General features: G+C 44.2%; 1 protein-coding gene across 4 annotated transcripts in view; it reads right to left on the bottom strand.

Annotated features, from left to right (window-relative positions):
• SPATA6 (spermatogenesis associated 6) overlaps positions 1–23,348 on the bottom strand; it is a 121,663-nt gene that overhangs the window by 44,694 nt on the left and 53,621 nt on the right. For all 4 annotated transcript variants that reach the window (XM_056532465.1, XM_056532466.1, XM_056532462.1 and 1 more), the window contains one exon: positions 13,936–14,108. In XM_056532465.1, the coding sequence (XP_056388440.1) occupies positions 13,936–14,108 (173 nt within the window). The remainder of the gene's footprint in view (positions 1–13,935; positions 14,109–23,348) is intronic.

Raw genomic sequence — 23,348 nt, 5'->3', positions numbered from 1 at the left:
ACCCTCTTTTGACAGACATCTGTTTAGCTGTTGCATAACTACAACTTCCAGCATGCTGGGAGTTGTAGTTTTGCAACAGCTGGAGGGCCACAGGGGATCACTGATGCAGTATGTGAATCTCGGCCCATGGTGCCTGAGTGATGTCCTCAGGCAGCCTGCCGGAGCCGCACTGATCTGTGGAAGAAACCTATGAGCCCAGACTGTTGGGACCACAAAATGACATTACATATACTGAGTGTCTGTTTAGGAGAAACAAATATAAAAGCCCCCCCTCCATCCTACAGGGAGTAACGCCACTTTAAGAAAAAATGCCAAAAATCCTTTAGGTAAAAAGTCATGCAGAAAATGTTAAAAACCCTTTTTGGATTTCAGCCAATCAGAGAGCAGCACTGCCCACATAGAACTCCCAGGAGGAGCAGCGTGTCACACATGTGATGTCATAACCACTGTCCACCAGAGAGCAGCACTGAGCAGAAATAACACGGCTCCTGTTCATTGTTCATCAGTGAGGGGCCCATGCTGGACACTGTAGGGACCCGGGAATGCAGATTCATACACAGGTTTGGTTAGTGTCGTTCCATGTACATTTCTATAATAAACATGTAAATTATCTTTCTTTTCTTTTGTTTTTCTCTCTTAGATGCAGTATTTCCAGGAGGTGGAGTCGCATTTCCGGACCTACAGCAAGAAGTTGGATGAAGACATAACCCCTGGAATCACGCACATACACAGACACTTTGCCCAAATTCTAGAGGTAACCTCCTTTAGTATGCCCAGAGGAAGGGTAGTACAGTGGCCATGGATTCCCTACAGGTTTCCTCCCCTCTGGAGGTTTTTCCTGTCCTGAGTTAGTTACTGTCCGCTCTTTGTGAGTGATGGGAGGTTACAAAAATCCCTACATAAACATTTAAATAATTAATAAATAAAGTTTCCCTTTTTTAACTGTTCTTTAACTTGTTTGACTCATTTATTTAATTTCTGTGTGTGAAAAATAGCGTTCGCAAAATGTGGAGTTTTTTTTTTTTTTTTTTTTTTTAAGTGTCCAAAGTTGCTCTCCTGTTTGATCTGCAAGGTTCGGTGTGGATGCTGGGTGGTACTGTTGGCAAGGCAACATAGGACACCCAGCAAGCTCTGATGAATGGGACTCATGCAGGGAACTTGTGGTAGTGATGCCCCCTCCCATAGACTTGCATTGGCCGTGTGGCCGTGACATCACGAGCCTCCAGTGCTGCAACCAATGCTCTAAACCAGGGGTCTCAATCTAAAATTATCTGGGGGCCACTGGAGGTAACAGCTGGGTGAGGCTGGGCCACATGCGCCCCTTACATATAATGCCCTTATTATGTGCCCCTCATCATCCACAGCAACCCCCCCCCCATTCCCCCTACACCCGTGTGGTAATAGCATGAGCTGACGGATGATGGGGGTGCTACTTCTGGGGGTTCCCCACATTAGGTAGGCAGCAGTTTCCCAACATTAGGTAGGTAGCAGGTTCCCCACATTAGGTAGGTAGCAGGTTCCCCACATTAGGTAGTAGCAGGTTCCCCACATTAGTTAGTAGCAGGTTCCCCACATTAGGTAGAAGCAGGTTCCCCACATTAGGTAGAAGCAGGTTGCCCACATTAGGTAGTAGCAGGTTCCCCACATTAGGTAGCATTGTCGTTTCCCCCCCAGTTCCCACCCCAGTCCCCCCGGCTCACACACGCGCATGCACACCCACACACACTGACACCCACACATGCGCGCACACACACACAGACACCCACACATAGACAACCTTACCTGTCCCCACATTAGGTAGAAGCAGGTTCCCCACATTAGGTAGAGGCAGGTTCCCCACATTAGGTAGAGGCAGGTTCCCCACATTAGGTAGAGGCAGGTTCCCCACATTAGGTAGCATTGTCGTCGTCCCCCCTCTCTCTCTCTCTCACACACACACAGACACAAACACAGACAGACACCCACACATGCACACACACATAGACACACTTACATGTCCTGTGATGGGCTTCTCCTCTCCGGCGGCGGCCTGACGCGTGACATCACTGACGTCCTCCTGTGCGGGTCTGTGGAGGGACGTCACATGCGCAACGTTCCTCATCAGACTCGGCCGGCCAACCGGAGACGGGGAGGAGGAGGGCGGGGTCAGTGAAGACTTCCGGCATTTAACACTGCTTGCCCGAAGCAGGGCTAAATGCCTGAAGAAGTTACCTGCCCGGCTCCAGGAACTGCATGCAAATTACACATACCTGGTGCGGGTCACACCAGAGGCCCCTGCTCTAAACAAACGCCGGGTGCTGCCGGAGATCGCGCGGGTCCCCAGCGGCAGAGCCCCCGTGATCAGACATCTTATCCCCTATCCTTGGGATAAGATATCTAGGGGAAAAGTACCCCTTTAAGGACACAGCTAATTTTATTTTTGCATTTTCGTTTTCCCTCCCCGCCTTCTAAGAGCCGTAACTACTTTATATTTCCATCCACAGACCCATTTGAGGCCTTGTTTTAAGTGTGACCAATTGTACTTTTTGTTTTAAGTGTGACTAATTGTTTTTTTTTTTCAGTTAACGCCATTCACCGTACGGGATTATTTACATTATCAGTGATCCCTCTATGTGCAAATGTAAGTACTCACACAAATCACTCCAACAGATTCACTCCTCACAGCAGATATCTTTCAGTTTTATGACTCTCTTTCACTGCCTCTCTTCCAAAGTCCACTCAAACTGAGCACGCCGCGACTTTGAACGCCGCGTCTAAAGGGTTAATAGTGCGCGGCACCGCGGTCAGGGCATAGCACTGATCAGTATTATCGGTTATCTTCTGCTCTAGTGTGCTCGATCTCAGACCAGAGCAGAAGACCCCTGGAGACAGACAGTGGCAGGTGAGGGGACCGCCGTCCGCCATTATGGATGATCGGATCCCCGTGGCAGAGCAGGGTCATCCGATCATCCATTAAAAGTACTGTACTGCCGCAGATGCTGTGATCAATACAGATCACGGCATCTGCGGCAGTGTGGTACTTTAAAGGGATGATCGGATCGCCCGCAGCGCTGCCGTGAGGATCCGATCGTCCATAATGGCATGTGAGGGGTTTATGGAGGACAGCCCTGCGATAACGGATGTCCACCGTTACCGGCGGGTCCCTTGCTGCTGATAGCAGCCGGGACCTGCCGCGCATGACGTAAATGTACATCATGGTGCATTAAATACTACGGCACCATGACGTACATTTACGTTCATTATCGTTAAGGGGTTAAAGGGGTACTCTTCCCCAAGACATCACGGCATCTGCGGGAGTGCGGTCAGAAATATGGATGATCGGATCGCCCGCAGGAACGGAGCACAGAGGTCCGCTTACCTGAATCTGCCGCTTTCCACGGGTCTTCTACTCTGGTCTGAGATCGAGCAGACCAGAGCAGAAGATGACCAATAACACTGATCAATGCTATGTCCTATGCATAGCACTGAACAGCATTAGCAATCACAAACATCAAAAATGTTAAGTGTCCTTTTTTTCCCATTTTAGAATCATGAAGTGTAAAAAAAAACTAATAATTTACACAGATATTTGGTATCAACGCATGCGTAAATATCTTAACTATTAAAATATAATGTTAGTGATTACGTACGGTGAACGGTGCAAACGTTAAAAATAAATAAAAAAGCGCAAAATTGCAGCTTTTTTCACATTTTATTTAAAAAAAAATTATAAAAAAAATTAAGCAGCTGTTTGGCGTTTATCAGGGTATCTGAGCTTTTTAATAAATACCAGGTGATGTTTATGCAGGACTTGGGGCTAATTTGGCCGCAAATGCCTCACAATTGCACAAAACTGTGCAACTTTTGCAAAAAAGTTGCACATCATAATTACTGCAATAACTGTGCGCCAAGGAAACAACGTCCACTGGATTCTCCTGCACAGAAAGCCATATACGCCGGCGAAGGACGCATCATAATTCTGGTGTGAACTGTACGCCACGACAAATATATAGCACAGCCTGCAGCCTGTTTACAGCTATTGTGAAAACATTTATTTAGACTGCGATAATACTTGGCGATTTTGTCCGAAAAATGCCATGCTTGTAGCGGGCACGTTAGCTGGGAGTCAATAGGGTAATCTGAAACACCAGACCCTCATGGTGTTTTCTTCATCCTTTTATGGCGTTTTTAGGCTGCCAAATTCGTGGGATGCCGAGAGTATAGTGTTTGTTTTTATAAAGTCTTTGCGTTTTACTTCCCAATTTTTCAATACAAATCCTTAAGTCACATGACGAAAGAATCTCGCAGGGGGGAAAAAAAAATGCCAAAGACACAAAGGAGGATATTTATCAAAACCTGTCTAGAGAAAGAGTGGTGCAGTTGCCCATAGCAACCAATCAGATCGCTTCTTTCATTTTACCAAGGCCTCTGCAAAATGAAAGAAGCGATCTGATTGGTTGCTATGGGCAACTCAACAACTTTTCTTCTGCACAGGTTTTGATAAATCTCCCCGAAAATCCCTATAATAATACACACTGGGGAAGATTTATGAAAACCCGTGGAGAGGAAAAGTTGACCAGTTGCCCATAGCAACCAGATTGTACTTTCATTTTTCACAGGCCTTTTTAAAAATGGAAGAAGCGATCTGATTGGTTGCTATGGGCAACTGGGCAAATTTTCCTCTGCAAAGGTTTTGATAAATCTCCCCCACTGTTTTTTGGGGAAAAAAAGAAACAAACATTGCCTCTTGGGAGTAAATTAATGAGGGGCAGTTATCTTGAGGGTTTTATTTTTTTGCCATAATCACCAAATAAAAATTGTGTCTGTTCCTAGGCTTAGGCTGGGATTCAACACAACTTATGTGTGACGTTGGCGTTTCGTTACCCTCTTTTGACAGACATCTGTTTAGCTTTTGCATAACTACAACTTCCAGCATGCCCTGACAGCCAAAGGCCGTCAGGGCATGCTGGGAGTTGTAGTTTTGCAACAGCTGGAGGGCCACAGGGGATCACTGATGCAGTATGTCAATCTCGGCCCATGCTGCCTGGGTGATGTCCTCCCACTCCGTGGCACAATGTCGGGGGCGTCAAACGTCCCAGCAGCCAACGCTGCTCAATGAGCCTGCCGGAGCTGCACTGATCTGCGGAAAAAACCTATGAGCCCAGGCTGTTGGGACCACAAAATGACATTACATATACTGAGTGTCTGTTTAGGAGAAACAAATATAAAGCACCCCACAGGGAGTAGCGCCACTTTAAGAAAAAATGCCAAAAAATCCCTTAGGTAAACATCATGCAGAATATGTTAAAAACCCTTTTTGGATTTCAGCCAATCAGAGAGCAGCACCTCCCACATAGAATTCCCAGGAGGAGCAGCGTGTCACACATGTGATGTCATAACCACTGTCCACCAGAGAGCAGCACTGAGCAGAAATAACACGGCTCCTGCTCATTGTTCATCAGTGAGGGGCCCATGCTGGACACTGTAGGGACCCGGGAATGCAGATTCATACACAGGTTTGGTTAGTGTCGTTCCATGTACATTTCTATAATAAACATGTAAATTATCTTTCTTTTCTTTTGTTTTTCTCTCTTAGATGCAGTATTTCCAGGATGTGGAGTCGCATTTCCGGACCTACAGCAAGAAGTTGGATGAAGACATAACCCCTGGAATCACGCACATACACAGACACTTTGCCCAAATTCTAGAGGTAACCTCCTTTAGTATGCCCAGAGGAAGGGTAATACAGTAGCCATGGATTCCCTACAGGTTTCCTCCCCTCTGGAGGTTTTTCCTGTCCTGAGTTAGTTACTGTCCGCTCTTTGTGAGTGATGGGAGGTTACAAAAATCCCTACACAAACATTTTAATAAATAAAGTTTTCCTTTTTTAACTGTTCTTTAACTTGTTTGACTCATTTATTTTATGTCTATGTGTGAAAAATAGTGTTCGCAAAATGTGGATGAAATGAGTGTTCAAAGTTGCTCTCCTGTTTGATCTGAAAGGTGGTAGTTGCCGAGGCAACCCTAGGACACCCAGCAAGTTCTGATGAACGGGACTCATGAAGGGAACTTGCTGGGGGTCATACGGTTGCAAAGGATAAACTTTTGGTTAAGTGCACTGGCCCTTACGCAATTAGGAAGGAAGTGTGCGCATGCCCTACAGGCAAAGTAAAGTTTGCCTAGGACCGATTTTGGGAGTGTTCTGGCCCAAAACAGAGCTTGCACCCAAAAGGCAGCACAGGGAACTGCAGAGGGAGAAGGAACCTGGAGGGAGGAGGCTTGTCTGCTTTAAAGCTGGGAGACACTGGAAACCTTTTTGCGAGTATGATAAAGATGGGAGCCTATGCTTCCTAACTGGACAGATTGGTATCCCTGAAGTTCAACAGTGTAAAGTGCTGTTCTTGCCTAAGTGTATAAGGGCCGGTTCACACTACGTTTGTAATGTACGGGAACCGGATATGGCTGGGGGGAGCGAAAACCGGGCGCTCCCGTATCCCAGCCGGCCCAACCTGTATGAAATGCATTTCAATAAGCTGACCGGAGTCAAACGCTGACTTCCGTCGGCTCATTTTTGCCCTGTATACGGTTCTCTAACCAGACCTAGAACCGTGGTATACCACGGTGTTAGGTTCGGTCAGAAAACCGTACATGGAGCAAAAATGAGCAAATGAATGGGCATTCAAATGAATGAGATACAGGCCGGACCCGGCTGGGATATGGGAGCGCACGGTTTTCACTCCCCCAGCTGTTTCCGGTTTCGTACGCTACAAACGTAGTGTGAAACCAGCCAAGCCGGTCTGGGGTATGTTTAATGTACACATAGGAAGGAGTGGGTGACAACTGACCCACCAGTTGTATCCTGTTAGAAAGTGACCGTAAACAATGCACATACCCCGCGCACCAGTGTTGTGTCACTCTCAGCACTTTGTGATGAGCAAAATGCCTCTACGAACGCTTGCTTGTGTCTGTGACATCTATCATTTTTCTGGACCTCACCAGTGATGGGTGTGCGCGCAGTACCGGTAACCGCTGGGATACAGCTTTTTGACAGGTTCAGATCTCTGACATAACACCAGCACTTTGGTCCGCATTATTCCTCTGAATGATGCCCTCTTTCTGCTCGGCTGATGATGTTCTGAACCCACAGCAGCTAATCAGTGTGTCCGGATCCTCATCAGGAGAGAGAGTGTGGTATTAGGGAAGTAAACAGAGGCTGGATTGCTGCCACAGGGCTCGGAAAAGTAACAATAGTGTATTTTAGCATAACAGCTAAATATGCTAAAACAGCTAAATAAAAGGCTTTTCGGAGCATGCTGGGAGTTGTATTTTTTTGACGGCTGGAGGCACCCTGATTGAGAAATACTGGATTGGAGTTTGACAAATCTTACTGTAGATTCGCTAAAATCTCTGTACATTTTTTCTTGAATGTACTTTAGTACCATCTCAGTGACAGATGGACGGTAGTATGAAGGCAGATTCAGACTGCACAGCATTTGTTCGAATTCTTTAGCCATAGAAACCACACTGGTCTGCATAGGAGCTGTAAACATAAAATATTAAGAAATTTGAAAACGGGTTATCCGGGATTAAAAAGACATACTTGTCTTCTTTAGAAACGGCACCGCTCTCGTCTTCGTTTCATGTATTGCACTACAGCACTGTTACATTAAAATGAATAGAGCTGAGTTTTAAAGAAGTTCTGTGGTGCAGGAAAACATATTACTATCCAAAGGATAGGGGACAAGTGTCAGATGGTGGGCTGTCCGACCAATGTACACCCCACACACACAATCTCCTGCACGGCACCCCGGCTCTCCCTAAAAAATGTCGACTCACGCACAAAGCGGCAGCAGACACGCCCCCTTCATGTATCTCTATAAGAGAACCGGGGATACATGAACTCTGAATCTACGGCTCTCCCATATACATGCAGGGGGCGTTTCAACCACGGCTTCGTGCGGGGGGGGGGGGGTCTACACGCTCCATTCCTGGGGATAGCTGCGTGAGGTCCCAGCGGTCGGACCCCCACGATCTCACACTTATCACCTATCTTTTGTATACGGGATCATTTTTCCTTCACCACAGTACTCTGTAAAAGAGTACCTGTCACCAAACTAGACTTTTAATATATTGCTGCTCGTCATAATATAAGACATTTTGCTATTTACTTGATGTTAAAATTCTCACCCTTTATATGTTTTAATGTGATTGAAAAAACAGCCACTAGGTGGCTCTGTTCTGTTCCTTGCACAAGTCAAACAGTTAGTTTGGTCTCCTCTAGGCCTGGCAGGAGACCAAACTCAGGAAGTACGAGCGGGGCATGGTGAGGCACAGCTCTCGCAGGCTGCAGTGACTTCACGTCTGCTGGGGAACGCCCACTTTCTCCTGCCGGGAGCTCACACAATGTGAGCAAGAGGAAAGGTATGATACACAGCTTTTTAAAGCTTGGAAAAAAATATGTAAAGGCAGGAGAGGTGTTAGGAGTAGTTAGGGAATATAATCTGAGTTAGTTTAGAAAATATCATTTGATGACAGGTACTCTTTAACACTGAGGACAGGTGTGATGCTGATTTTGGAAAATAAGAAACCAAACCACTATATTTTTCTAATCCTAGATAATCCCTTTTTAATGTAAGCAAACTCCCTTTACTTTAGATATACTGGAATAATGAAAAAAAAATATTCAAATTGTAATGGTGGACTTTAACTTTAAATAAGGAGCTCTCTGGGCTTTTGCAAGAATTACAAATATATATATTTTTTGCTTCTAAAGGGAAAGAAATCTAACAGTGAATTCTTGCTTCTTGTCAGGGTCTATAATTCCAGCAGGAAAGCTTGGCTCGCGGGGAACATTGTTTGTTTAACAGCATCCCACACATTGGAAAGAAAAATCAGACTCACAATAATTTGAATTTTTATAGCACTGTGCGGCTGGATGAACTGAAAGCCATTTTTTTGACATCCAGATAAGTCTTGGCAGCTTTAGTGGGGAAAGTATGACAGGATTGTGAGGCATCGATCAGAGATGAGCACAGTGAATAATAAAAAAAAAAATAACAGGGGAAAGAAGTCAGAGCTTTTTCGTGTTTAAAAATACTGATTATTTATGTGCATTAACTAATAATAATCCAATTGCTATATTAGAAGGCATGGTCACCATTATCTGCGACCAATAGAGTGGCATTTTCTGCAGAGCTTTCCAGAAACCCTCAAATAAATTTGGTCATCTGTCCTATCAAACAACATGTTACCACCCTCAATGTGATAACCCATGTGATTTCTTGAATCCTAATATATTTGTAAATCTATCATTTATCAAAAATTACTCTATCACAAAAAAAATAAAAAATAAATAAAAAAATCAGCTCTAAAGCCTTAGCCATTAGGTGCCTCCCGTTTCTGGAATTTGCTGTCCACTGCTTGGTGTTAGAGGAAATCTGTCTCTAGTAACAGATCAGGGCAGGACACAGGAAGGAAGGAAGGGGGGGGGGGGGCGCTTAGCATGTGCTATGTGCTGGAGGAGGAGAAAGAAAACCTGGGCTGTGTACCTGGAAACATTTTCCTGAAAAGTAAATTAAGGTCTCCCATGATTTGAAATGGTTTTCTGGGAGTAGAAAAACACATGTGCTTCCTTCTAAAAACAGCTCCGTACTTGTCATCAGGTTGTGTGTGGTATTACAGCTCCACTTCAATTGAGCTTAGCTGCCATAGCATTTACAAACTGAGGACAGGAGTGGCACTGTTTTTGTAAGAAAGCAGATATGATTTCTTGAATCCGGGCCAATTCCTTTTAAATTCAGGGCAGCTGTCCCTTCTGTAAATACACAGTACTACAATGTAATCATGAAATCCCCCACATCCCTGTGTTTCGTATAACCCCTTCCTTGATGTGCAGCTTCTGTTACTATAATCTCTGCTCACGAAGAACATTGAAGACACAGTGCATCAGTAACCCTCTCTCCCTTGTGCTATTCTATGTAAATCTTCCACCAGTCACAGTGTAGCCTGTCCATGATTATAAAAGTCGGCATCCTATGTTGTAGTAGGTGAAAGAAAATGACCCTTGCGAAGGCGCTGACAGTTCCAATTGGCGCAAGGATGATGCATTTCAGGGGAGCCATCCATTTCCTCCGGTCAGAATCGATACTGATCTGAGGAAGGGGGTGGCCCCCCCGAAACGCATCATCTTCGTTTATTGTTTTTACTATTAAACTGTTCCAGTGATTTGTATAACCTGCATCTCTGGTCTGGTTTGTAACGTATTTGGAACTGGCAGCGCTTTCTCAAGGGTCATTTTCTTTCACCCACTACAGGATTGGTCTTTTCCTGGGACCCCGAGCTCAGCAGCTGTTCCTGCATCTGTTTGTTACCCATGCTGGTGGGGTGACATGCAAGTTTTCTATTTACACAAGGTGACCAGCCACTATCTATGGGCCTGTTGTGCCCCGAGTTTGTTCTTATGCCCTAAGGGTCTAAGTGGTAATAGACGAGGTGCCTCCATGTCAGTCTCTCTCTTTTTCTTATACCATCAGGCATCTTATGTTGACTGGACAGGCACAAGCCCTATGGACTTCAATAGTCCAATCACAGTCAGGTAGTGACTATATTTGGGTAATGTTCTGACCTGAATTCAAAAGTGTGGTCTGCTGCACTATGCGTTCAGGTAAAAACAGATGTACATTAGGTAACGTAATCACTATCTGACTACAATCAATCCAACAAAGTCAATGTGGCCCGTGGCGATGTATACATGCCACAGATGGCCACCTCTTTTTTAACAGGCACAGCTCCATACATTTTCTAGTGGTTGTACCTAGTACTGCATGTAGCTCAGCCCCATTCACTTGACTGAGATTAAGCAGTCATATCAGGCACAGCCGCTACACAATGTACAGCGTTGTGTGTGTTCATAAATGCAGATACCACAGCACAGGAAATCCTTCAATCTTCTGATCAATACGGGTGCTTGGTGTACTTTAACATACACGTATGGAAAAAAATGATTGGTACACTTTTTCTTTTTAATAATATAAAACCCCTTGAAATTGGCATCAATGGGACCTGCTACTGATGCCAGATATATGTATTAAATAGGGATGTACCGATACCGAGACTAGTATCACTTCACTCCACCTCCTCCACTGCGTCCAGCGTAACGCTACGGAGGAAGCAGAGTGACATGTATGTCACAGGCTCCTCCATAGAACGCCATGATGCGGACGGGAGCACGGGGCAGCGGAGTGGCAGCACCTGACAGAGGACAGCCACAGATGAGCTGTCTACAAGGGTGGGGGCTGCTACTAATGTCTACAAGGTGGGGACCACTGTCTACAAGGGGGCCTGCTGTCTACAAGGGGGGCCTGCTGTCTACAAGGGGGGCCTACTGTCTACAAGGGGGGGGGGCAGCTGTCTACAAGGGGGGGCCTAATGTCTACAGGGGGGCTGATGTCTACAGGGGTGCTGCTAATGTCTGCAAGGGGATACTAGCTAATATTAAAGGCAATCTTACAGCAGAGTCACCTGCACTAACTTGAGTCTATAGGTAGAGAGTGCAGGTGACCCGGTTTCTGCCGCTGCTCACCAGGTGGTCATCGTTCTCGCCACCAATGCAAATTCTTTGTTCTGCTCAATGGAGGAGAGAGAAATCTTGGCTCATACTACAGCAGCCGCCTCCATTGTACACAACAAGGACCCCACATATCATACGGTACACAGCGCCAGGAACCGCGTCACCCTGGTGTCAGATTCCCTTTAAAATAAAAGCACTCATAATTGGTATCGGCGAGCGCTAGAATTAAAGTATCGGTCTTAAAAAATGGTATCAGGACATCCCTAGTATTAAATATTCTGTATTACCAGACGACTACATAAAATACAGTGGGGCATTTACTCAGCCAATTGTGCAAGTTCTCCCACTTAATAAGAGAGAGGCCTGTAATTAGTAATCATCATAGGTATACCTCAACTATGAGAGACAGAATAAGGGGAAAAAATCCATAAAATCCCATTGGCTGATTTTTAAAGAATTTGCAAATTATGGTGGGAAATAAGTATTTGGTCACCTACAAGCAAGCAACATTTCTGTCTCTCACAGACCTGTAACTTCTTCTTTAAGAGTCTCCTCTGTCCTCCACTCATTACCTGTATTCATGGCACCTGTCCACAACCTCAAATAGTCACACTCCAAACTCCACTATGGCCAAGACCAAAGAGATGTCGAAGGACACCAGAAACAAAATTGTAGACCTGCACCAGTCTGGAAAGACTGAATCTGCAATAAGCAAGCAGCTTGGTGTGAAGAAATGAATTGTGGGAGCAATTATTAGAAAATAAAAGACATACAAGACCACTAATAATCTCCCTCGATCTGGGGCTCCACGCAAGATCTCACCCCGTGGTATCAAAAAGATCACAAGAACGGTGAGCAAAAATCCCAGAACAACACCTAGGGAACCCAGTGAATGACCTGCAGAGAGCTGGGACCAAAGTAACAAAGGCTACCAATAGTAACACACTACGCCATCAGGGACTCAAATCATGCTGTGCCAGACGTGTCCCCTTGCGTAAGCCAGTACATGTCCGGGCACGTCTGAAGTTTGCTAGAGAGCATTTGGATGATCCAGAAGAGGATTGGGAGAATGTCAAATGCTCAGATGAAACCAAAGTAGAACTTTTTGATAAAAACTCAACTCGTCCTGTTTGGAGGAGAAAGAATGCTGAGTTGCATCTAAAGAACACCATACCTACTGTGAAGCATGGGGTGGAAACATCATGCTTTGGCGCTATTTTTCTGCTAAGGGACCAGGACAACTGATCCGTGTAAAGGAAAGAATGAATGGGGCCATGTATTGTGAGATTTTGAGTGAAAACCTTTTTCCATCAGCAAGGACATTGAAGATGAAACGTGGCTGGGTCTTTCAGCATGACAATGATCCCAAACACATTGCCTGGGCAACGAAGGAGTGGCTTCTTAAGAAGTATTTCAAGGTCCTGGAGTGGCATAGCCAGTCTCCAGATCTCAACCCCATAAAAAAACCTTTGGAGGGAGTTGAAAGTCCGTGTTGCCCAGCATCAGACCCAAAAAATCATTGCCCTAGAGGAGATCTGCATGGAGGAATGGGCCAAAATACCAGCAACAGTGTGTGAAAACCTTGTGAAGACTTACAGAAAACGTTTGACCTCTGTCATTGCCAACAAAGGGTATAAAACAAAGTATTGAGATGAACTTTTGTTATTATTGACCAAATACTTATTTTCTACCATCATTTGCAAATAAATTCTTTAAAAATCAGACATCAATCAGATGTGATTTTATGGATTTTTTTTCTCATTATGTTTCTCATAGTTGAGGTATACCTATGATGAAAATCACAGGCCACTCTCATCTTTTTAAGTGGGAGAACTTGCACAATTGGTGGCTGACTAAATACTTTTTTACCCCACTGTATATAAAAGTAAATTTTGAAGCTAGAGGACATTCACAGAGTGAAAACAAAAAAAGCATGTTCTGTATTAATGAATTAAAAGGAATTTTCAAGTACGTTAAGGTCTGGTGACAATTTCTTCTTCTAGAAAATAAATGCCAGGCTCCCCACACCTTCCTGCCTCGTCTTTGCTTCCAGCTATGACTGACAGCGAGTGACATCTACCATGAAAAGACTCAAGATACAAATCTTTCCTTTCAGAAAATCTAAGTGCTCAGCAACTTTGTATATTGAACAATTAGGCAGCAATTCTGCTGACTGCCGTCCCACGGTTTTAGATAGGACAGCGTTCCCGAGATGGAGAGATTACATATAAAACAACACCTTGAGATTGATTTCTTAGCAATGTATCAAGGTCCTCGGAAAAACTTCACTGAAATTTTTCAATCAAGAATTATAATAATTGACCGAATATTTGTCATTATTTTACAAAACTCATGAACTCAGCAAATATATGAGGCAGGACTGTTACCTCTCTCTAAGGGACGATCTGTTGAGCACAGGACTGGGTGGGTGTCTCAGTATTGATGGTGGAGCCGAGCGAGACAGAAGTGAGGTAGCTCTGCAAGACGATTCTTGGAGCCTTTTGTTTCCGACATTGTCCAAGGACATCTGAAGGTCATCAATGTGCATCTTCCTGGAATCCTAAATACAAAAGACACAAAGAGTTCAAGGATGATTGTTTTGAAAGGGCACATATCATCTAAATTTTATATACACACACCCCAAATGATCAAATACTATAGTAACCTATTAGTAAAACACGATAAAAATCAATATTACAGTAAAATCTCTCAGTGCTGTTTAATCACCCCTTATCACTCCCCCCCCCCACGCCGTGCTATTTTATTCCCCTCTTGATCCCTCCAATGCCACTTAAAATCTCTCAGTGCCGTTTAATCACCCCTTATCAGCCCCCCCCCCCCATGCTATTTTATTCCCCCTCTTGATCCCTCCAATGCCACTTCATGTTCTCCTGGCGTCCTCTGTGCTGCACTCACTGAAAGGCAGTGAGCAGCGGCGGCTGCCAGCAGTGACAAGTGGCGCTCCTGACTTTACCTGTCAGTGCCCGCAGCTACTGCTCTAAGTGCAGCGCTTTCAAACCCCCTGGGAACCCCTACACCTGAGCCTGCTGGCCGGGTGAGAAGAACAACAGGGAGAGGAGGGAAGGGGAAAAGTGATGTGGCACAAGGGAAATAATGTGGCATAGGGGATAAAGGGGAAATAAATGCCACAGAGGGTTTTAAAGAGGGAGTGATGAATTTGCACAAAGGGTAATTAAAGGGGAATAAAATGGCACAGGGGGGGGGGCAAGGGGAAATTATGTAAAGGGGGGGAATGATTTAAATAAAGGGCTAATAAAGTGGCACAGAGAAAAAGGGGTGAGAGGGGGCTTAGGTCAATGATGTGGCTGGCAGACATACAGATGCAGGAGACCACTTCTTAAAGGGCAGCCTTTTGCTTCTGTGCTGGGGCTGCTGCAAGTGGGTGCAGTGGTGGCCAGGGCCTCCTGGGAGCCCCATACTGGGGTATTGTCTGTACCCCCCCTGATGGTGGCCCTGTGTACAAGGTAGGGCCGGCACATGAGCCTGATGGTCCCCTATTGGGAGTGTTTAGTTGTATATTGAGTGTGTTTTGTCCCCTATTTGGAGTGTTATGTTCCTTTTTGGGTGTGTCCACGTCTGCTTTTGGGAGTGTCCCCTATTCGGAAGGTGCAAATACATTAAAGGGGTACTTCGGTGGAAAACAATTTTGGTTGAAGACTGAATATGTTCAATCTGTAACCAGAAGTCAGGAAAGTCCTGTTTGTCACTGGGGCAGTGCTCATGTCTGTGGGAAATTGCCGCAGGCAAAAGCGCCAATTCCGGATCATTTTTGCACCATGCAGACGATGCAGATCCTCAAAGTAATTTAGCAAGAAAATGCTCTTCGCTGAATCTACACAGTGTGCACCTTGTCAGGCACCATTGTTACCAGATCATCCATGTTATTCACTTTTACCTGACGGTGGTTTTAAAGGTGTACTCCACTGGCCAGCGTTCGGAACGTTTCGTTTCTAACGCTGTGTGCGCGCTGCAGGGATCCACCACGCCCCCTCAATGAAAGTCTATGGGAGGGGGCGTGACATCACGAGGCGTGGCCGACCGCCGCAGTGCGCACACAGCGTTTGGAACTAAATGTTCCGAACGCTGGCCAGTGGAGCACCCCTTTAATGTTATAGCTGATCAGTGTTACAAATTCAAAAATGTATAATTTTTTGGCACAACAACACATCACACCTCCCTATGAATACCTACAGAGGAAAAAATACACACAAAACATTGGTTGTAGTCTGTGACTGAGCAAGAGGGATGGAAATTATGAAGAAGTCATTGAGATCTCTGTGTGCTGATGAAAAAAAAAAATCCATTAATCACGGAGCATCAGCATATCGATATCTGGCATTTAACAATTCGGAGGAAATCTTATCTGCATCAAGAAGTGGCCAATATTATGTTTATTGTTTATTCTCTGGATTTTCTTAGAGCCAAGTTCATTCCAAACACGTTCCGCATTTAATTTTAAGGCCGCGCTGTGTTTTCAGCGACTAATAAAGGTAGATTTCAATCTCCTTTTGGTTTGCTGGGAAGCTCGGTGGCTCTGGGCCATCCGGGGAGTGATGAATTAAAGACCAACCATGGCTGTCTAGCTGCGCCCAAAAGTTCCTGCTGTTAATATAGCTTTTTTTCCTTCAAACAAATCAATTTTAATTAAAATCTCTATGATAAAACAGTCATGAATCATCAGGACAGTCCGAGGAAAGTAAATTATATGGAGGAGAGAACAAAAAAAATATTGCAAAGCTTTCTATGAGGTTATCGTGAACGGTGTGAAGCTGGAGGCAGCAAGACAAGAAAATTGGAATTTTAAATAATGGTGTCTGCATGTTGAAACATTGCCGCGGCTGGAAACTCTGGTTGGGTTCTGTGTTCTAGCGGCTGAAAATAAAAAGAATACTGCCTTACGGGAGTGTATTTATTCTCGCCGCTTAGAAAGAACAAACGTATTCCGTAACGCTGTACAGCGATTGTCACTTTTCACTTTAGCCCCAGTGTCCTGTGGGGGGCGTAATCTAAACTCCCAACTCACATTAGGGACAACTTATAGGAATCAAGTTAGGATATGTTCAAACCAGGATAGAATAGGGGATAAGATGTCTAATCGCAGGGGTCCCGATGCTGGGGACCCCTGCAATCTCCGGGGCGGCACCCTGGTCATTTGTGCACAGAGTATTTATTTTGTTTTATTTTATTTCATTTTTATCTTTATTTTTATTTATCTTTATTTTCATCCTTATTTCTATTTTCTATTTTCATTTTATTTATTTTTCTAAGTTAGTTTTATTTTCCTGTCAATGCTAAACAAATAAGATTTCCAATTGGTATCTTTTAACAAATATATTTAAAAACCATTAACCTGTATTCACATGGTGCTATTAGACTCTTGGTCAATGGATTTCTGTTTCCCATTCTAGATATTGGATCATATAGATCCAGACCATATTTTCGTAGGATCAGCGTAACCACAAAGGTGTACTAATTATAAAAGTATAAAAAAAGCCAGTGTTATATTGCAAGGTATTCAGTTCTTTGTATGCACCACTGAGGAAGGGGTCAGGACACTATCCATAGATACCCCGAAACGCGTTTGTATTGCTACAAGTTCGCATCTGATGCGGTTCACCTGCGTTTTTATTTTGCCTTTTTATTTTTATTATTTATTTTTTGCCATACCAAGGGACCATATTGGAATGATTGTCCGTCCATTTCTACTACTGTCCGGGACATTGAGGAATCAAAATCTATCAAATCTATAACTTTTATTACTAGAAGGACTATAACTACCAGCAGACCTTTTTGCGATCTATCAGCAGACATCTGCGACTCTGTGACCCAGCGCCAGTCACTGGACTCAACAACTACGTCCGGGTCCTCCAGGCCACTCTGCAACCTCCCGTCCGAAGCCAGGGTAAATTCAAACTTGCGGGACATACCGGGATTGAGTGCAACCGAGGTCAGCTGATCTGCAATCAGCTGACCGATCACCTCACACGCCGCTGCCTCTACACGCCGCTTACATCGGGCGGTATCCATCTTCACGCCGAAGCGAGCATTGTTACCATCTGTTGCCAGCGGTATCAGACTGTGAGAAGAGGCTTGATTCCATTACCGGTTGTCGCCACCTCCAGTCATAAAGTCACCATCTCGTGGAGATACACATCGAGACCCTGTGAACATCTGATTAAAGGGCGGTGAGTGGCACAGTGTGCCAAATTTCTCTTAAACAGGATATTTACTGAGATATTCTCTACTTAAAGATACAGTGTCTGCTGGGAATCACAATATTGTATCAAAATCGGACATATCATCTTTTCACAGGATTGTAAACAGTGAAAAGAATCATCTTTTCATCTTAATTGGTTTTTGCATTATATATTTTTTCAGGACTTTATTTCCACAGGATATTTCTTCACAGGACTTTATTATTTGGCAACATTATTATTATTATTTTTTACAAGTTTTTTTCTATGCATTTTCTTTGCAGGTTTTGTATATGATTTTTATATGTAATAATTTGTACAGGGGTCAACCGCAGTAATATATTAGATTACCATTTCTATAAAGAATTGTATTATTATATTCTCTTATTTAACGCAAGGGCCCTGCAGAGGCGGAACATTTAGAGAAATTTTACATCAATATTTTAATAGTGTATATTAAATAGTACAAATTTATTATTTATACCAGATATCCATTACACACTCACAGATGTGGGTGAGACACTGAGGACTGATCTCTCCGTTTTTACATTTTTTCCCATTATATTCCTTGAGTGAAGGAACTCAGTTAACCTTGTGTCCCTTTGTGTGAGCTCCACATACCCTTTTTTTTAAATCTAATTTACAAAGCTGTTTCACTTTCTGGCACCAGTTGATAAAAAAATAAAAAATAAAAAAATTCCCACCGGAGTACCCCTTTATACTGAGTACTTCAAAAGACAAATAATGACACTGCCCAACAGGTAAAAAATATATAGGGAGAAACACAAGCCAGTAACACTCAGAAATCCCATCAGATCCACAGGGTTACCTGGGTTACAGATAGGATACAAGAGATGCCCCCTAAGTGGGCGAAACACCAACACCTCATCCCCAAAGCTATCTAACAGGGTTATCGGCAGACTACTGAAACCCTCCACTGGCAGTCCCTGATTATGAAGGAATATGTGGCAGCACAATACCTCCAATAAGAGAGACATAGATTTTATTATTGTTTTATCAGCCACTGAAGAAGAGGTCCAATAACGTTTCTTGTACCCCGAAATGCGTTTAGAACTGACAACTTAATGCACCTTTGTGATTTATGTTCACACTGAGCAAATATTTTGGAACATTCTTAATGAATTGCTGCATTTGTGTTATAGGGGTACTAGGGTGGAAAATATATTTTTTAAATGAACTGGTGCCAAAAAGTTAAACAGATTTGTAAATTACTTCTATAAAAAAAAATCTTAATCCTTCTAGTACTTATCAGCTGCTGTATACTACAGAGGAAATAATTTTTTTTTGGGATTGCTTTTCTGTCTGTCCACAGTGCTCTCTGCTGACACCTGATGCCCGTATCAGGAACTGTTACAAATCGGTTTAACTTTCTGGCACCAGTTCATTTAAAAAAAAAAAAAAAGTTTTCCACCAGAGTACCCCTTTAACAAGCCATTCTAAGAGAAAATTCCTTATCATAACCAATGGAGGCATGTGCCCATGACAGTGAGCCCTACTGATTGTTTTCTACCGGAGTACCCCTTTAATGGGTACTCCGTCCCTATAGAGGACAAGATGTCTAATCGGGGGGGGACCCCCACGATCTCTGTGCAGCACCCTTCATTCGTTTAGAACACTGGGTGCAGGAGGCGGGGGTCGTGACATCATGACCACGCTCCTCGCGACGTCACACAAAGCCCCCTCAATGCAGTCTATGGCAGGGGGTGTGGCGACCGCCACGCCCCCTCCCATAGACTTGCATTGAGGGGGCGTGGAGTGACGTCACGAGGGGCATGGCTGTGATGTCACGATCCCCGCCTCCCGCACCCAGCGTTCGGAAAAAAATATTCCGAGCCCTGGGGCAGCGTAGTACTCTTTTAAGGAAACAAGTGATCATATGTTTACAATGCATATCTGCAGAGAGGCAAGACAACCACAGGCAGCTTCATACCCTCTGCCAGAGTATATGACCCACAAAAGATGTCTCTATACATTCGCAGCAGATGGAGAAAAATCATTTGGGAATTAGAGAAAACACAACAGGCAGAACAAAAATAAAATCTATCTCTGGGGAAAAATGAATCCAAGCTACGAGCTGTAGGAGTTGATATTGTGTACTAATGTAAATCATATTTATCATGGGCTGACTGCATGTTTTTTGCTGAATGTTCACGTCTCCAGATCATTCGGGGACAGCGCAAATCTTCCTGTAAAATATAAACTGCATTGATCGAATGTTCCTAGCGATAACACTATGTGCTATACTATCGATTCTATGCCCCCCATAAAGAGCCCTACACAGTGTAATTCCTCCCATGAAGAGTCATACACAGTGTGATCTCTCCCTTAAAGAGCCATATACAGTGTAATTCCTCCCATAAAGAGCCATACACAGTGTAATCCCTCCCAGAAAGAGCCATACACAGTGTAATTCCTCCCATAAAGAGCCATACACCGTGTGATTCCTACCATAAAGAGCCATACACAGTGTGATTCTTCCCATAAAGAGCCATACACAGTGTGATTCCTCCCATAAACCGCAATATACAGTGTGAGTCCTCCCATAAAGAGCCATACACAGTGTGATTCCTCCCATAAACAGCTATATACAGTGTGAATCCTCCCATAAAGAGCCATACACAGGTTGAGTCCTCCCATAAAGAGCCATACACAGTGTGATTCCCCCATAAAGAGTCATACACAGTGTGATTATTCCCATAAAGAGCCATACACAGGTTGATTCCTCTCATGAAGAGTCATACACAGTGTGATTATTCCCATAAAGAGCCATACATAGTGTGATTATTCCCATAAAGAGCCATACACAGTGTGATTATTCCCATAAAGAGCCATACACAGTGTCATTCTTCCCATGAAGAGCCATATACAGTGTGATTCCTCCCATAAAGAGCCATACACAGGTTGATTCCTCTCATGAAGAGCCATATACAGTGTCATTCCTCCCATAAAGAGCCATGTACAGTGTAATTCCTCCCATGAAGAGCCATAAACAGTGCGATTCTTCCCATAAAGAGCCATACACAGTGTAATCCCTCCCATAAAGAGCAATACACAGTGTAATTCCTCCCATAAAGAGCCATACACAGTGTAATCCCTCCCATAAAGAGCCATACACAGTGTAATCCCTCCCATAAACAGCTATATACAGTGTGAATCCTCCCATAAAGAGCCATACACAGGTTGAGTCCTCCCATAAAGAGCCATACACAGTGTGATTATTCCCATAAAGAGCCATACACAGTGTGATTCCTCCCATAAAGAGCCATACACAGTGTGATTCCTCCCATGAAGAGCCATACACAGTGTGATTCCTCCCATAAAGAGCCATACACAGTGTGATTATTCCCATAAAGAGCCATACACAGTGTGATTCCTCCCATAAAGAGCCATACACAGTGTGATTCCTCCCATGAAGAGCCATACACAGTGTGATTCCTCCCATAAAGAGCCATACACAGTGTGATTATTCCCATAAAGAGCCATACACAGTGTGATTCCTCTCATGAAGTCATACACAGTTTGATTCCTCCAATAAAGAGCCATACACAGTGTAATTGCTCCCATAAAAACATGCAGGGTGTTTTTCCTCCCATGAAGGGCTAGGCACAGTGTGGCCCAATAATAAGGAGCCAGTCCCGATGTACCCTATCCTAAAGAGCCAGGCCCAATCTACCATAATATAAAGAGACAAAGAGTGACATCCCCCGATAAAGAGTCAGACACAGGGCACCCCTAAAGAGAGCCAAACACAGAGTGCCACTCACCATAAAGCACCAGAAAAAATGTACCCTACCATAAAGTATCAGACACAGTGTGATCCCCCCATATAAAAGAACCACACACAATGTATCCTCCCATAAATAGACAAACACAAAGTGACCCCTCAAAGAGCCCTGACTCAGGCACAGCTCCCCTTCCCATAAAGAGCCAGACATGGTGTGCCTTCCCATAAAGAGCCAGACATGTTGTGCCTTCCCATAAAGAGCCAGACATGGTGTGCCTTCCTATAAAGAGCCAGACATGGTGTGCCTTCCCATAAAGAGCCAGACATGTTGTGCCTTCCCATAAAGAGCCAGACATGGTGTGCCTTCCCATAAAGAGCCAGACATGGTGTGCCTTCCCATAAAGAGCCAGACATGGTGTGCCTTCCCATAAAGAGCCAGACATGGTGTGCCTTCCCATAAAGAGCCAGACATGGTGTGCCTTCCCATAAAGAGCCAGACATGTTGTGCCTTCCCATAAAGAGCCAGACATGGTGTGCCTTCCCATAAAGAGCCAGACATGGTGTGCCTTCCCATAAAGAGCCAGACATGGTGTGCCTTCCTATAAAGAGCCAGACATGGTGTGCCTTCCCATAAAGAGCCAGACATGGTGTGCCTTCCCATAAAGAGCCAGACATGGTGTGCCTTCCTATAAAGAGCCAGACATGGTGTGCCTTCCCATAAAGAGCCAGACATGGTGTGCCTTCCCATAAAGAGCCAGACATGGTGTGCCTTCCCATAAAGAGCCAGACATGGTGTGCCTTCCTATAAAGAGCCAGACATGTTGTGCCTTCCTATAAAGAGCCAGACATGGTGTGCCTTCCTATAAAGAGCCAGACATGGTGTGCCTTCCTATAAAGAGCCAGACATGGTGTGCCTTCCCATAAAGAGCCAGACATGGTGTGCCTTCCTATAAAGAGACAGACATGTTGTGCCTTCCTATAAAGAGCCAGACATGGTGTGCCTTCCTATAAAGAGACAGACATGTTGTGCCTTCCTATATATAGAGCCAAATACAGCGTGCCTTCCTATACATAGAGCCAAATACAGCGTGCCTTCCTATATATAGAGTCAAATAAAGCGTGCCTTCCTATATATAGAGCCAAATACAGGGTGCCTTCCTATATATAGAGCCAAATACAGCGTGCCTTCCTATATATAGAGACAAATACAGCATGCCTTCTTATATATAGAGCCAAATACAGCGTGCCTTCCTATATATAGAGCCAAATACAGCGTGCCTTCCTATTTATAGAGCCAAATACAGCAAGCCTTCCTATATATAGAGCCAAATACAGAGTGCCTTCCTATATATAGAACCAAATACAGCGTGCCTTCCTATATATAGAGCCAAATACAGCGTGTCTTCCTATATATAGAGCCAAATACAGCGTGCCTTCCTATATATAGAGCCAAATACAGCGTGCCTTCCTATATATAGAGCCAAATACAGTGTGCCTTCCTATATATAGAGCCAAATACAGCGTGCCTTCCTTTATATAGAGCCAAATACAGCGTGCCTTCCTATATATAGAGCCAAATACAGCGTGCCTTCCTATATATAGAGCCAAATGCAGCGTGCCTTCCTATATATAGAGCCAAATGCAGCGTGCCTTCCTATCTACAGCGCGCCTTCCTATATATAGAGCCAAATGCAGCATGTCGTCCTATACAGAGCCAAATACAGCGTGCCTTCCTATATATAGAGCCAAATGCAGCATGTCGTCCTATACATAGGGCCAAATACAGCGTGCCTTCCTATATATAGAGCCAAATGCAGCGTGCCTTCCTATATATAGAGCC

This window comes from Hyla sarda, chromosome 7 (genome assembly GCF_029499605.1).
Source record: "Hyla sarda isolate aHylSar1 chromosome 7, aHylSar1.hap1, whole genome shotgun sequence".
Classification (NCBI taxonomy): domain Eukaryota; kingdom Metazoa; phylum Chordata; class Amphibia; order Anura; family Hylidae; genus Hyla; species Hyla sarda.
This window is presented reverse-complemented; position numbering and strand designations above follow the sequence as displayed.